The sequence below is a fragment of the Mugil cephalus genome, chromosome 7 (genome assembly GCF_022458985.1).
Source record: "Mugil cephalus isolate CIBA_MC_2020 chromosome 7, CIBA_Mcephalus_1.1, whole genome shotgun sequence".
NCBI lineage: Eukaryota > Metazoa > Chordata > Actinopteri > Mugiliformes > Mugilidae > Mugil > Mugil cephalus.
In genome coordinates this window covers 14,072,776-14,088,710 of record NC_061776.1, presented here as the reverse complement: position 1 = coordinate 14,088,710, position 15,935 = coordinate 14,072,776, and the positions used below count along the sequence as shown (strand labels likewise).

The window sequence follows — 15,935 nt, the reverse complement described above, 5'->3', positions numbered from 1 at the left end:
GGTCTCTCCTTAGCCTGCATTAAAAGCGTCTGGATTAATTTTAGGTGTTATTGCTGTTTTAAAGGCACGAAGATAGGCTAGTTATTTCAAGATTTAAACACAGTATTTATACATACACAAGCAGCATCTATCATCACTGCTTCTTTGACAGGTTACCACAAAATAGCTATGTGAAATTTTGCCATAGTATATTTATGTGCTCCACCCTGTGTATATATAGTCGTCACCATATTTTACGTTAAGGCATTTTTGTTCAAAATCTAGTGCAGGGCTGCTCCCTGGTGTTAAAAGAGGGGTAGTGCAGTTGTATCAGTGGCTGAAAATCTGGTTAATTTATTCTAAAATGCAAATAGTCTACTTTCTTTACCTCTATAGTTCAGTTAATCCCATCCTGTGGTTAAAATAAGGAAGAAAATAGCAATAACGCTATTATTTTAATTACAAAATGTGTAGATTAATAATTTCATCTACGAAATACAATAATTAGCCTATCTTAAATGTGTTAACAGCGGCGATAATATTCACAAGTATATCACAAAATATATATATATAACATTTAATGTTACGTTTTTTGTATTCAGCTGGTATTTATTATGTTGTTTCACTTATATTTTATTGACTACTCTAAGCACATGTCGGTTTTTAGACAAAGATGAGAGGGAAAGTGATTTGACACGGGGCGACAAGCCCGAGAGCTGTTCGATGTTGTGAATGATCAACGCACCGAGATGCAATTGGTCAAATTCACGGCAGCGGTGGGCGGAGGACCAATCAGCTGCGACCGCGATGAGGCTTGGTCCAATCAGGTGCAAGCTGCGCGTTCATCGTACTCTTGGGCGAATGGGCGTTTGTGGGTGGGGTGACTCAGCCGGAAAACAGCTCCGTTTTTTTTTTAACACCTTGTAACCTACGGATTGGAGTTTACGGGTGAGTCAGCTTTTAATTTTTCTGAATTTCTATTACATTATAGTTTGATTTGAGACGTGCGACGTGATAGTAAAACGCAGAAACCGGAGTGTATTTCCGCAGTCGTCGCCGGTTCGTACGGTGATGTTACCCCGGGTCAGGGCATATGTCGGCTGTCACTGCTCTGATAAAGTGTAGACTTGAGCAAAATTAGCTTACTCTAACTTGGCGGTTAGCTGAGCAAAATGTAGTATCGTCTCCTTACGTAGCATATGACTCGTTAAAACCCGGTAAAACAGTCCATCTTTTGCCCTGGCGTTATTGACAGTGTCTTTCACTTCTGTCATGAAGCCGAGTTAGCCTCATTCACTCACTGAAGCTAGCTGCTCTGTTCCAGACTCGCTTTAGAAAATCTCTGAATTCAAGACGGCTCTGTTCTCCTTTCACCAGTAACGACAAAAAACTGTGAGCAGAGTAAATCAGTCTAAGGCTTAGTCTTCGGCTATAATGACCCTTTCAAAATGGCAAATGAAAACTAGTCTTTACACCCATGATGTACCCCAGATGATTGCTCCACCCTACAAGCACACCTCTCACACACCAGATGTTCCACCTTGAATATCGACCCTAACCACCTGGATATTGAAACTCGTCCAACCTGCACATCAGGCCAGCAGAGTCCCTATCTGGTGTTATTTGAATGCTAGTGTGCAGGGTGGAGCTGCTGCCCCTCACCCTCTGAATTAACAGTGCACCTCTACCTCTCCTTTGATGGAACAAGCTTGTGCACAACAGCCCATTGTTGATTCACTATGGGCCGCGGCATTACCAGTTACTATAAAGCATTGTTCTCCAGCTGTGCAGTACCAACACATCAATCCACCCTTATAAATTCAGCCTCGGGCTACATTAACAGAAAGGCAAAGAAAGCTCTCGCTGTGCTTCTGGCCTATGAAATTAGTCAGAGGTTTGCCGTAGTCACTCAAGTGGTTATTGGGTCAATGGGTTTAATTATGACTTGATTTATTGTACGCGGAATTGCAGAGTACCCTATAATTGCTTCCACGTTTATCTAAAGCATAACTGCCTTTTTTAGAAAGCACTCTATGATTGATGTCATCGTTTCTCTGATGTCCATGTAAGGACATTTTTTTTGTCTTGAGTGTGCGTTCGCTGCTTCCAATAATGTCCCGTAGCACAACAACTCAAACCGCAACCTACGCTGGGATTAAGAACTGGGACTGGCACATAATTTGACTCACCAATCGGCCATAACATTACGACCAAGTGGTCACAATCGCTGGTCAAGTCAGTAACGCTGATAATCTTGTCAGTGGTTATGGGAATATATCGGTAAGTAAGTCGACATTCTGTCCTCCGAGTCGATGTGTTAGAAATAGGGGGGAAAAATGGGCGAGTGGAAGGATTTGGGTGATTTTGATGAGGTCTAAACTGTGATTCCTAGATGATAAGATCAGAGCATCTCCAGAACTGCAGCTCTTGTAGGCTGTTCTCACCCTGCAGTGGTCAATAGATGAGGTACTATTGTACAAAAACAGCTGAAAAGGTTAGAGCTCGTTAATCTTTGTTCTGTACGTAATAAACATAGAAGTGTAATAACCATAGTTTGAGTTTATGAGACTTTAGCGCTTCATAAAGATGGATCAGACATTCCTTTACCTATAACGTCGTTGCTCGCTGGCTCTGCACAACTGTAAAATCTTCCGTCTGTAAGTGCTTCGTACTAATGGATCTAATGCACACGGGACTTTGTTGATTGTCAATATCAGTACCTGAGACAACAGGCTTGAGTCTGAAAGCCAGTTAACACACTGAAGGACGTCGGCCTTCTTCCCAGCTTTCCCAGATCGTTTCCTTCTCTAAATGTTCGTGACTATTTTGTGCTCTGTTTGCAATGTAACTGCACTCTTTGGTTTTCCATTTTTGACACGAATCCTGTCTTTTTGTAAAGTGCACCAAGGCGGAGAATCCCTCTACTTTCGAAGTAAGCAGTCATGTCCCCAGAGGACGTGTGCTATTCCTGTATTTACATTGACTTGTGTCGTTCTTAGGCTTCACAGTCTGGCCATTCATTTAAAGAAGGTCATGCATGCAGGCCCTTCAGATTGGGAAGTGGTAAGTTCTTTGCAATGACAGCCTGGCGATAATGTCGCCGCCAGTCCAGTGGTGATATGTATGGGATTTATGCTCCATTTGGGGATTTAGTTGCTACCAACGTGGACAAACGCAGAGTTTGCAGTTTCCCTGCTGTTTCTGAAGTTTGACCACTTTGGCTTTGTGCTCATAATACACTGTGGCTGTCACTTGTCAGTCTGAACGGGCCTTTAGCATATATGTAGCGGGGCTGTAGTGGAAACGTAGCTCTGCATGCTTGTGGTTCTTAGCGGAGACGTTTCTAGCGTCCACAGTTTGGTCCCTTAATGAGATTAGTTCTCGGTCATGCCTTGTGTTTGACTCTGCAGGAATTTGTGTAAACATCACTTATGACCCAGCGGAGGAGTAAGTAATATTTTGCACATATTTCCCTTCAGGAAAACCACACAAGCTTCCTAAGCTAAACAAGAGCATTATAGATTTGGTACACTGCCTTGATTTATTTCTGTTTTAAATTAAAAAGCACTTCAAAGACTGCAACGGTGAATTATCACAAAGGTTTTCAGCTCAGACTTTCACATACAGCCGCCTTGCTGACGTTAACAAGCCTTGGTGTGTTTGATAAAACTTGAATAAATAAGACTGAGCATGGAAATTATAGCCTCAATATGGAATATGTCTTCAAAGTAAAGCTTTACTCAAAATTGTGCATCACTGAGCAGAAGCTGTGGATATATTGTACATATGGACAATGAAAATCCTGCTGATAAGTTGTAATCAGCAAATTAAGAGTTTGGATACCTTACATGTGATTTGAAATAGTATTCAGCATTGAGTGCAGGTTGTGTGGGTAAAATTAGATTTCATTCACCTTATTATCTAATCAGGGATCAGTTTTTAAAGGCTTTTCTAAATGTTCATTCCAAATAGTGACCTCAAGTTTGGCCTGATGGTGGCACTAGAGTTTCAGTTAGGAGTTTAAGTGGGGACAGACTGTGGAGTGAGGATTCGGTGTCCTAGATCCTTTCAAAAGCAGCAGAATGTTTTGCCTTATGGTGCTTCAAGATGCACCCACATATCTCGAAAAAAGAGAAGAAGATGCTGACATGCTACAATGTTCAAAGATTACAGCCTAAAATGTGAGATGACCTTTAGACTAAGGATGCTGCTACATGGACGCTCATATTGATCTCAAAATCGACACTTGCATGTCTTGCGTCAGTGTTTAAGTTTACATAAAATTTAAAGGAAGAAAAACAACAACACCAAACGACGATAGAAGGAAAAAAATCAAGGCAGTAAAATAGAGTGGCTGAAATGCTAATGTTGGAGACCATGTGAATGGTTTAATGTACTTATTGCACAAAATTCCTGCATAAAACACCATAGTATTAGCAGGTAGTACATTGCTGTGCTAAGACTATGCCATCAAATCGACACTTTGTTGGCATTTTTATTGGTTTGTTGGCCACCAACTACAGGGCTCCATCTCTTTGACAAATCCTGACTTCTTGTGTTACTGTTGCTAGGTTATACAAACTATATCAAATATGCCTATTACCATAGAAGAAAAAAAACACACAAAACCCGTAATTAATGGAAAAAAAACATACAGTTAATATGTGTGGCAAAATTAGACATGCATAAAAACAGATGAAAGATTAGTAATTTTTCCAATATTTGTCAATGTTAGCATGGATGCTAATGCTAGCTGTCTCATCTCCATGGTAGCTCTTTTATTAGAGTTTTCTTACAAAGTGTTTCTATGGGAATGGCTCTTGTTTGCATGGCGCATGGCTCTTGTTTGTCTATCCTTCTTGGACTTTTAGCGTTGATATTGGTGGATCGGTGGCGGCTCCAAATGAAGAGAGTAAGAATTTACCTGTGAGGGTTTAATAAAGTAAATGAAAAGAACAGACAAACAATAAACAGTGACTCGGGATGTTGGGCCATGTGGTTGGTGGTCAGCAGATCAATCAGGTTTCCATCATCCCTGTTAGATACTGTGACGTACTGGTCCACATAACTTCCCCGTAGCTTCCCATCCTTGATTACTAACCATATAGCATTTAAAATCTCATTTCAGTTAATTGGATGTCCCAATTTTAAATATTATGAGGCTTTCTGTGTCACATTCGTGGTGGTTGCCAGGAACCAAACAAAAGCAGCATCACAACAACAGATGTGGCAACATAAACCAGTGGTAGCTTAGCAACCGCAGGGCTGCATTGTTTAAAGTTTGAACACAACACACATGTGCACTGAGATTTTTTGTTGTTACGTGTGTAACAGAAATTTTAAAATCTGCGTTTCATTAATGCAGAATGATTAGTCCATTAATCAGTGTCTTGGTGTACAGCAAATTAATGAATTAAGGTTAAAAAAAAGGCCAAATAACTGGTTCCACTTTTAGTCTTTGGGTTTTATGGCATCAAAACATTACTTTGGGCTCTAAATAAGAGCAATGTTGTTTTCTAAATTGACTTACACTCGCTTGCCAGAACATTAGGTACACTATTGAAGCTGAATGCTTTCTACTATAACAGTTTATGACTTTTATATTGTTCTGTTTATGTTGAATCGGTGTCAGAAGGACGGGAATTCAACTTTATGATCATTTTAGAGAATCTAATTTGTGTTGTTATTAAACTATAGATAGATGGATGGATGGATGGATAATTCCTAAATTATTTGTCAGAACAACACAATACTATTCCCATTCAGTATTGTATTCAGTATTCAGTTATACAAACCACAGCCTCCAAAATGAAAAAAAAGTTCAATCAACAGCTCTCTCTCTCTGTGGCAAAGAAAGAAGACGACCAAGGCACTCTTTAGCCTTTATTAAAAGTGGCTAATGCATTGTGAAAGCTCTCTCTGATATTTTAAACAAATACCGAATACCATAACCTTCATGAAGCCAAGATTTAGTGCAGGACTGTTAAGTAAGAATGCATTTGTTTTCTCTCAGGTACCTAATTAAGTGGCAAGTGTGCAATTTAAAAAAATAAAATAAAAATAGTTGTCTTATTGATCAAAAATAAAACAGAAATTTATTTTTATTGTCAGTTATTATCTCTTGGCAAGCAGTGACATTTGCAGTGACAAGTAAGTTGGCAGAGTGTATGCTTTTACTTTACAACACATAAAAACAAATGGATTAAAGTCATACAGTCATCTCTCCCATTTTGAAAATCTTGAACAAGTAAATCTGAGTGTTTTGTATTTGATTGATTCATATGGTTAGTAATCAGTATTACATCCCATACCATGTGTGGTCATGATTCTCATCAGCACCACCTCCTATCTACCGTGACCTGCCTGCTGTCATCGTTGTCATGCCAAGCAGCTCTCTGGTGATCATGATTACCATGAAGGTGAAACTGGGTGGGCTGCGTTTTCCCCCGCTTTTTATTTATTTATTTATTTTTTAATCTAATCTATTCTTGATTTGGCTTTTGTCTCTATCTCATTTGATGAACGACCTCGCCAAAGCTGATTGATCCCGGTGCTTTATTTTAAGCACACGGGCGATCATTGTTGATTTTTTGGTGTCGCTGAAATAGCCCACCGCGAGGAAGAGGCAGCCAGCCCCATCAGTCACGTGGCCCGGGACGCAGTGACGTCAGCAGGGCAGAGATTTAGCAGACAGAAGGGAAGAGACCCGGAGGTGCGGCACTTTCTGAGCAATTGCATCCTTCCTCTTGTTTTTTTATTTTTCTTTTCCCGGCCAGAGAGAGAACAGAGTATCTGTTCGACATTTTAGAGACCCAAATGCCCGGTCCCACCCAAGCCCTTTCCCCAAATGGAGAGAATAACAACGACATCGTCCCGGACAACGGAACCAACATCATTCCTTACAGGAAAAATACAGTGCGAGGAGAGCGCGCCTACAGGTAAACCAGCGCAGTGCCGCATTTAATTTAATGTAAGGAAAGAAAAAGAAAATCATTTTAAAAAAAAGAAAGAAAAGACGCACACCGTGGTGCAGAAAGAAACCTGGCCCCCTCCTCCTCCTCCTCCTCCACCGCTATTCCTCCTCCTTCCCTGTTGTCTCACAGTCTCCTGTCATGTTAGCTCTTGGCTGTGCGGCGTTAATGGCTCTCATATGAGCCTCCCTCTCTGTAGCGCAGACAAATCAACACTACGAGGCTATTTTTGGTGCGCAGTGGCTCGTTGTGGAGGGTCGACTGAGTCCAGCTTGTCAAATGACAGGAGCTCCCAGAGAAGGAGAAGCCGCTCCCGCTGCTAGAATATTCCCATCCAGACATGACACTCACTCCGCAGCTACTCCTTAATCTCCCCCCCTCAAGTGTCACGATTAATGTGCATTTGTGGCCTGTTATTTATTTTACGCACGAAGCGCACACAACCTGCTGCAAAAGATCTATCCCCTTCCACCCACCTACCCACCGCCACCACCCCCAAATGTTTGAATTCGGGCATCAAGCCCAGCCCTGGTTGTCGGCTGTGCTAACAAAGCATGCTAACATACATCCGCTTTGTTGACATGAGATGGGCTGGCCCACTTTCCTTCCTTCCTTCCCAGGGATCCAGTCAGCCGAGGTTCTGCTCCTGCAAAGCCGCGATAGCCCCAACTTTATAGCTGTAAAGGGTTATTATTATCTTTTTTTTTTTTTATGCCGCATACCCCGGTTTTGGGCGACTGGATGATGACTTAGCACGATTTAACCCTTTAACTATCTGCTGGGTCATGTATGAGACAGCAGTGGCTTTTTGAACCAATCAGAGCTCTGTACGCGAGTTGTATTTGAGTAGGTGCTGCATGTAATGTATGTCATTTTCTTCGGATTTCATTGATAAAAGTCATTATAGGATTCAACCAACACTGATCTTTTCAAAATAAAAAAAACACAGCGACACAGCAACATTTTTTAACCGTGTGCCAAATTTGATTACTCCAGAACAATTCCACTTAAAGTGATTCAGACTTCTGTGGTAGAAACGTCAGAGTCTTGGCTTTCAGACGATACAAAGAATATGCACATGCTCCAGAAATGTTCATGAGAAATAGTTTAGTAGTTAGTAACAGTGAGTAGTTTTTTTGCAGAAAGGCTGGAATGACCATATTGGTTCTATAATACCATTAGATCAGATATGATCTCAACCAGGCCCACACCAGTAGCATAATATAGCATAATAACCTATAAGTAATGACAATGACACATTTTTAGTAATAAACTATCCATCAAATAAAAATAAAATTAGTGTAATTTGGGCTCATTTCCGTCTGCTGTTTAGTCCTGGGTCTCAGTGGTGTGTTCTGTCCACTTCTCTGACTGAAACAGTGAACGAATTAGGGCTAATAGTTATTTATATAGAAAAATTGCTGTCTTCTATGTAATTTTGTCACTTTCCAAATTCATGCTGCGGGCCAGATTAGACCCCCTGGCTGGCTGCTTTTGGCCCGTGGGCCGTATGTTGGACACCTGTGCATCAGAGGGTGTTTTAATGCAGTTGTCCTAATGTTACCTACGAATGAGGTTGACCTGGTCATGCTGCAGCCTTCTCCTCTTTTTCTTTTTGGAGGAAGCTGTATTATTGGTGCATGGTAAATATTATTAGATATATTATTAACTTACAATTTGATATCGATTTGTGGGATTTAAACCTTTGACCTGTTGCAGTTTAAAACCAAACATTAGGAGCACTAATGAATTTGTTCTTATATAACAGCCCTGCCCTACGTCCCCCTTCATGAGTGTTATAACGTTCAGTTCATGTGGTGGTATTTCAACTAGCAGCTCTACGATAATTTTTTGTGATGTTGTTAAACTGGATTAATGTTTTTTGTTTTTTTTCCCTGTTACGTAGCCTAGTCTCGACTAAAATGAACCACAATTCAATAGTGCCACAAGCTGCCACCTCCAAAATGAAAACACAGTTGAATCAACAGCCCTTCTCAGTTATTTTAAATGTTAATACAATAACCTTTACGAAGCTAAGATTTAGTGCACGGTTACAATATTAGAATGAGTTTGTAGGTATAATACGGTGAGAAAGCCACCCACCCAGGTGCAGCCTGTGGGTGTGACACACTAGGACTAATGCTGCTGGCCTGGTTTCTGATGAGAGTTAACCAATGCAAGCATTGATTGAGTGTTGACATTGTAACTGCCTAATCTCGATCTTAGGGATCAAAGTTTGAGTTGCATTTTGTATTTTTCAGACATTGCATGCTTTCGGTATGTAGGCCTGAATAGTGTGCTTCCCCCCGTGCAAGTGGGGCAGGAGCCTTGGGGCCCTGAAAGCCACACTTTTGCAACCAGATTAAACTGCAGCAGTTTTTTTTTAATTACTATTCAGCTTGGTGTCTTGTGTGTACAGACTCTACTGCAACACAAATGGAGAATTTGCTTTCAAAAAGAAAATTCACTTACAAAATGAATCACTGAATACAACCGTTTCTCAAAGGATGCCCTCATGTGTATTGACAGATTTGTGGCCGACATATACTACGAGGTTATTTCTATACAACATTTCAGTGCTTTGAATGTAGTTTAATTAGGATTAACTTGTTGCGAAGATAATATTGTGCGCTGGGATTATTCTAAGATAACATCGACTGATTCAGCCTCTAAAATGAAACCATGCTCTTTTTGTATCTACCCTACTTTGTACTATAGTTTGTCTGTGACAGGGAGGCTCTGTGTACAGTATAAGGTAGAGTGTAGAGAGTGTACACCAGTATAGTAAACAGTACTACGTTGTTAATTCATTGCCTCTTTGCTCCTTTGAATGTCAGTCGGAAAACTAAATTTTAATGGACTCTATTTCTGTCTACCACAGTCTGAAATATTAAATCTGTCCTGATTGTAGACGCATTGCTTTTGTTTTTGAGTGTTGTTTTTTTCTTCTGTTGCAGCTGGGGGATGGCGGTCAACGTATATTCTACCTCAATAACCCAGGAGACTATGAGCAGGCATGACATTACTGCCTGGGTTAACGATATTCTTTGTCTAAACTATACGAAAGTGGAGCAGCTCTCGTCAGGTGAGAAAAAAAAAAGCCCTCCTCTATCCCTTTCTTCCTCTACCGCCTCTATCATGTCAGAGTGTGTGTTTGGGATGTAAAGCGTGTTTTTAGAGATTACATCTTCACCTGTAAAGCGTGGAGGAGTAATTTTCGGTTTTAAGCCGCCGGTTGAAGGAACCTGTAGAAACACGCTCACCTCTCGTCAGCGGAGAGTTGTCTATAAATAAACTTGTAGCCGGCCGTGCTCTCCCGCTGTGACCATGTAATCCAATTTCAATCAGTCGGCCTACACAAACACATGCTCTGCCCCCCTTTTCTCAAGGTGTAGGCTTGTTATTTGATGTGGATTACTTATGTGCTCGGGTTTAGAAAATCAAAAAGGTTTATCAAAGCTTTAGCTTTGACTGAGCTGTGGCCTCGTTTCAAATGGATGAAGGCCCAACTAGGCTTCAGTTAATATTAGCCACATTACAAAGAAAGTTAATTATTATTTTTTTTTCTTTTTCTTTTTAAGGAAACAGGGTCAGTGATCTGGACGAAGCTCCCAGACAGCTTGTTCTTTAATGGGATTTTTATCACGCCAAGACAGACGTTATAGCCTTTATCTGGACGGCATTTTTGTTGCAGTCCTCTACATCTCGTGCCAACGCTTATAAACCTAACTGAGTTTCTGTTCCTTCTACAGGAGCAGCCTATTGCCAGTTCATGGATCTGCTCTTCCCTGGCTGCATTAGTCTTAAGAAGGTCAAGTTTCAAGCTAAATTGGAGCACGAGTACATTCACAATTTCAAACTGTTGCAGGCGTCCTTCAAAAGGATGAATGTGGACAAGGTGCGTTTCCTACACATTAATTAATTCTATATTACTCCTCGCATGTTGCTTATATTTTTCCTTCTTTTTCTTTTTTTAAAAAAAAAATCCAGATTATTCCTGTGGAGAAGCTGGTTAAAGGCAGATTTCAGGACAATCTTGATTTCATCCAGTGGTTTAAGAAATTTTTTGACGCCAATTACGATGGTAAAGAGTATGACCCGGTTGAAGCCAGACAGGGTCAGGATGCCATTCCTCCACCCGACCCCGGTGAGCAAATCTTCAACCTGCCAAAGAAGTCTCACCATGCAGCCAGCTCTCCTACCGCAGGTAAAAAAAAAAAAAAATATATAATTTATATAAAGGTTATCACAAGACTTTTACATGCACATGATCATGTGGTGATTGGGTATGAATTCTGTTAGGCTGCCCGTCAAGATTATAATAAAACGTTAATCCGCTGCAGGAGCCTCAAGATCAAGCTCTACTACCCCCAAGACTGCGACACCAACATCCAGACCCTCGTCAGCCAAAAAGATCCCAACAACTGCATCAACTCCTGCCAAAGGAGAGAAGGAACTGGAAGCACAGGTCACACATCTTACTGAGCAGGTAGGTCTAAGAAAAACACTATTTTTAAATTATATTCTCCTCACATGGCTCACATGCTCCCTACCGGCAGTGTTGGTGGTCACCATTGAACCGCAGCGATGGCTTCCACATTTTTCCTCCACATCAGCCCACACAGCTGGGTTTCTGTTCTCATGAAATGAAGCTACACAACATATCATTGTTTAGGTTGTTCAATATCTTAAAGCATCAGCTTCTCACTGAATATCATGACATAAATAGTCTAAAACATAATGTACATAACGTACTTTGCTAACAGGATCGGTTTGTCCGACCTCAATCCCAATAATGAAATTAACTTAAGAGTTGAATCAGTCCTTTCCAGAAGTAAAAGATCATCAGCTGTACATGAGGAATGACAGGTACCAGCTATCGCCGTCTGGGCAGTTCCTGTGTACTTTAATTCAAATACAGGCAAATAGGTTGAGTGTTAGCGTAGCTGTTGTGGCCAGTTAGGCCAAGACCGTTAGCTAGCGACCCATCTGTCACTCGGCCACATTTTAAATTATGCATAGTTTTAAGCCTTAACACAACTTAAAAGGGGGATAGAAGAATCACTCCCTCATGCAGTCTTCATAAATGGAGAAATTGGCTAAAGACATCAAGTAGCCATGTTTAGTTTTGCTGTGGAGTTTGGCATTTCATTAGCCTAATGGCATAATTGCCTACGCCAGTTTTTTTTGACTTACTGTTACAAAATCTAAAAAAAAAATACCACTGTGCTTCTTTTCCCAAAACATTCCAATATGATTTAGGCAATAATGCTGTTAGGCTAATGATTTTAACATGACTTTTTTATGGGGTTTTTTTGGGTCCTTGAGTGGCCATTTGTTGAACTGCATGTGCACTTTGTCTTTGTTTGTCTGCTCTGGGTCTTGCTGCTTGTAATTAACAAATTGTTAAACAGTTGGCTGTTCTTGTACTTGTGTAAAACAGTTGGAAGAGAAGGAATACAAATTATATTACCGGCTTTTCAAAAATTATTTGTTATGTCGTTAATGGCTACAAAAAATTATTACAAATCAAATAAATCGAGGTCTTAAACCATCTTGAGTAGTTTTGGACAGAATCATGATTTTATATTTTACTGCTCTATCCAGTGTAGAAAACAGATGAAGACCGGTCCACATATGTTACGCTAGAAGGGGGAATCCAATATTTTTACTATAGTGTATTCTATATTTGCAATTCATTTACATCTGCTTATAGAGGACTGTTCTTTGTTTTATTTTTTTGCTGTGACAGAGTATAAATAACTTTTTCCCTGTTGTTACCACCAACAGAGTTGTAGTCCAATAAAATTAGAGGCCGTGTGAACACCACAAAGCAGTTCCATCCAGCAGGTTTCTGACCGTCACACTGCTTACAGTAACTTGGCAGAGTGGACGTAAGATCCAAGCCAAGAATGAAACTACGATGAAGCGAGTTGAAGCTTGCTTATATAATGTGACCAACTAGCTCGAATAAAAAACATCCAGCCAGCAACTGGAGGATTTAAGGATTTGAACATTTCTGAAGCAGCAACTTGCAAATGAAGGACTAAGTTGATCAATAGATTATCTTCAGAGTGGGCTCGGATCCATATACTAATCAATTAAAGGACTGAAGGGTTCAGCAGTACTCTGGACGCCTTCTGTTGCCTCTCAAACAACGCTTTGTGTTAAGAAGGATGAGTCACCGTCAAGTTTGGTGCAAAGCTGCTCGTCTGTCTCGTTTCCAGTTAATCGTGTAGTTTTGTGTGTTCGTCATTGAGGCTTTACCTCTGAACATCTTTTGTGCAGGTGAACACGTTAAAGTTGGCACTGGAAGGAGTGGAGAAGGAGCGGGACTACTACTTCAGTAAGCTGCGAGAGGTGGAGCTGTTGTGCCAGGAACAGGGTGAAGAAAATGCTTTCGCCGACCGGCTAATGGAGGTCCTCTATTCCTCAGACGACCAGGTCAGCCTCCGATACTAAACTGATGTGAACAATTTGTTCTCTTTGCAGAAATTGGATGGAATGTGGTTTGAACAACATCAGAATTCAGTCTTTGTGTGTAATCACGTGTGTCAGCCCCCAGGCTATAATCCGTGTCCTTTTTTTTTTTCCCCCCCCCGTAGGAACGAGGAGATCTGGCTGAGGGTGACGGACAGGAAGTGGACCAGCAAGCCCACGAGGAGGCACCAGATGATCAGCAGGAGGAACAGGACGAATACTGACTGCCATCATCCTTCACTGCAGTTACACCCTCCTCTTTTTAAATATGTGAGAACTGTAAAAGGATTTTAATTTTTCCTCATGTTTTTTTTTTTTTTTTTTTTTTTTTTTTTCTATGTTTTCTCCAAGACTGAGCACATGAAGCAACCTCCTGGATAGAAGCACCATCACAGTTTTTATTTTTTGTGTCCCTCTGCTCACTGTTCGGTGTTTTTTCGTGACTTTTGGTGAACTGCTGTGGCAGGTTTGTGGTGACGACCTCCTCCAGCATACAAGCTCAGACCATCAAGGAAGTTTGGAAAAGGACTGTGTGGGTGGAAAGTCAGTTCAGGTCCTACAGTAGATGTGATTAAATGCTGAAGTTTAGACAGGTAGCCTGTACCTGTCAGTGCGAGTGTTAACCTCCCAGCTTTCTTTTTTTTTTTTTGTTTCATTTTGTTTTTATTTTTCCTAACAACAATATTAATCACAAGAATGCAATAAGCCAAGCCCTGGAAGGGCTCGTAGTAGCTCTTACTTAACCTCGTTCCATACGTTGCACTGACATTTGACTCTGTACTGGACAATCTGTCCATAGACCCTCACCATATTTATTATTATTATCGTTAAGCCTTAGGAATAGTGCAAGAATCTGCATTGCATCCTCACTAAGGGGACAATACAGTCAGTGAATCGTGGTTAAAATGTAGTAAATTGCCAACTTATGACTGTTTTTGCAACTGTCCTCAGAAATTTCACATAATCAATGTGCTCCACAATGTGTTACACCATATAAGGTGGTTTAGTGATAGACTTGGTATGCCATAAACATTGGGAAGGAAAAAAAAACATTATTGCGGACTAGTCTTATTATGAATCAACATTTTTTTACATTTTAAACCTCAGCTGGAACTTGTGGTTTGTTCTGATTTTCGGACATTTGGTTCAGTGTGTTTTTTTTTTTTTGTTTTGTTTTTTTAAACACAGGTCTTAGAGACACAAGTCAGTTCACTGAACAATTTGCCACACTATATTCCAGTAACTACAGCATATACCCTTTCTTAATATTGCATTTACTAAAATTGAACAGGGCAGTGCACCACAATGCTTAAGTCATATATTATTGTGTAAATGAAAAAGGAATGTAAACATGTACTGTCAATAATTAATGAATGGTAAATGTTTTTTTTTATTATTATTATTTTACGTCCCACTCATTATGCATTCCCCAAAAAACGTGTTGCATGGTTGCATTTTATTTGTGAATAACTTGACCTGCTTTTTACATATTTAATAAAAAACAAACATGTTAAGTGAGCTTTTGTATGTTGAAACTGCTCTTTGAAAGATGTGGAGATTCGGATGGATTTGCTGTAATAAAATACATTTTGAGTCGACCTGGGGTTGTCCTGTCCCTCCGAACTGATAATCTGATGCCCAAGTTCTTTATAGCAGGAAGCTCTATGCTTTGTTTTCATTATTATAGTATATATTTACTTATACTAACTACTAAGGTTGCATCTCATATGATGGCAATTAGCATACTTTGTTTTAAATATAGACAGTGCTCCATGCAAGCAGGCAGTTGTTTCTATGCAAGTATCATTTCAATTTGGTAGTGGTGTTGGAGCTAATATAGCTACGTTTGTTCACAACTCCTTCTGTGTAGTAAAAAGTAGAGTGTAATAAAAGTAACCAGTAATTATAGTAGTTTTACCAAAAAGTGCTATTTATAATATGGTATAATATTAGACTTCTAAATGGGTCATTGTGAAAGATACTTTTACTCCTTATTAGGTTATTTTGCAGACAATTCTTATATGTTTTACTGCAGTAACATACCAGTATGAAGGACTTTTACATTTATGTAATTTTACCAGCAGAGCACTACTCCCTCTAGTGTTAAAATTCAGCAACGAGAGAGATAACTCACATTTTGTGCAAACAGCTTGAAAATATATATTTTTTACATACTATACTACAAACTACAGTGCAACATTTGATTTCCCAGAGTTTATTAATTTCCCCAACACCACAAATTGGCTGTATTTGTTTATGGTAAGTTACCAAAGCGTAGTAGTGGTGAGCGAATCGATCCGAATATCGATATTGGTAGATACCAACGTAATGAGATCGATACTAAGGTTTCTATTTCTTGTGAGACTGCAGCGGTTTCATTGAAGAAGTAACGTCACCGTTTCTGTCTAAATGCTGCTTCTATCACAGAGCAGCCTTACCCTGATTTAATTGCAATGAAAGGAAGGGAGTGAATGAAAATTCATTCAGTTTTAGACAAACGATGCG

General features: G+C 40.1%; 1 protein-coding gene across 2 annotated transcripts; it reads left to right on the top strand.

The window, feature by feature from the left end:
- The first annotated feature begins 830 nt into the window (after positions 1-830).
- Positions 831-15,028, top strand: mapre2 (microtubule-associated protein, RP/EB family, member 2). 2 transcript variants are annotated; one of them, XM_047590264.1, is made up of 8 exons: positions 2,884-2,911; positions 6,756-6,917; positions 9,908-10,035; positions 10,703-10,848; positions 10,941-11,157; positions 11,294-11,439; positions 13,239-13,394; positions 13,556-15,028. In XM_047590264.1, the coding sequence occupies exons 2-8, from the start codon at positions 6,796-6,798 to the stop codon at positions 13,652-13,654; spliced, it is 1,014 nt and encodes a 337-aa protein (XP_047446220.1). In that variant the 5' UTR covers positions 2,884-2,911; positions 6,756-6,795; the 3' UTR covers positions 13,655-15,028. The 2 variants fall into 2 exon arrangements, with proteins under 2 accessions (XP_047446221.1, XP_047446220.1); XM_047590265.1 differs by lacking the exons at positions 2,884-2,911; positions 6,756-6,917 and adding an exon at positions 831-927.
- The last annotated feature ends 907 nt before the right edge of the window (positions 15,029-15,935 follow it).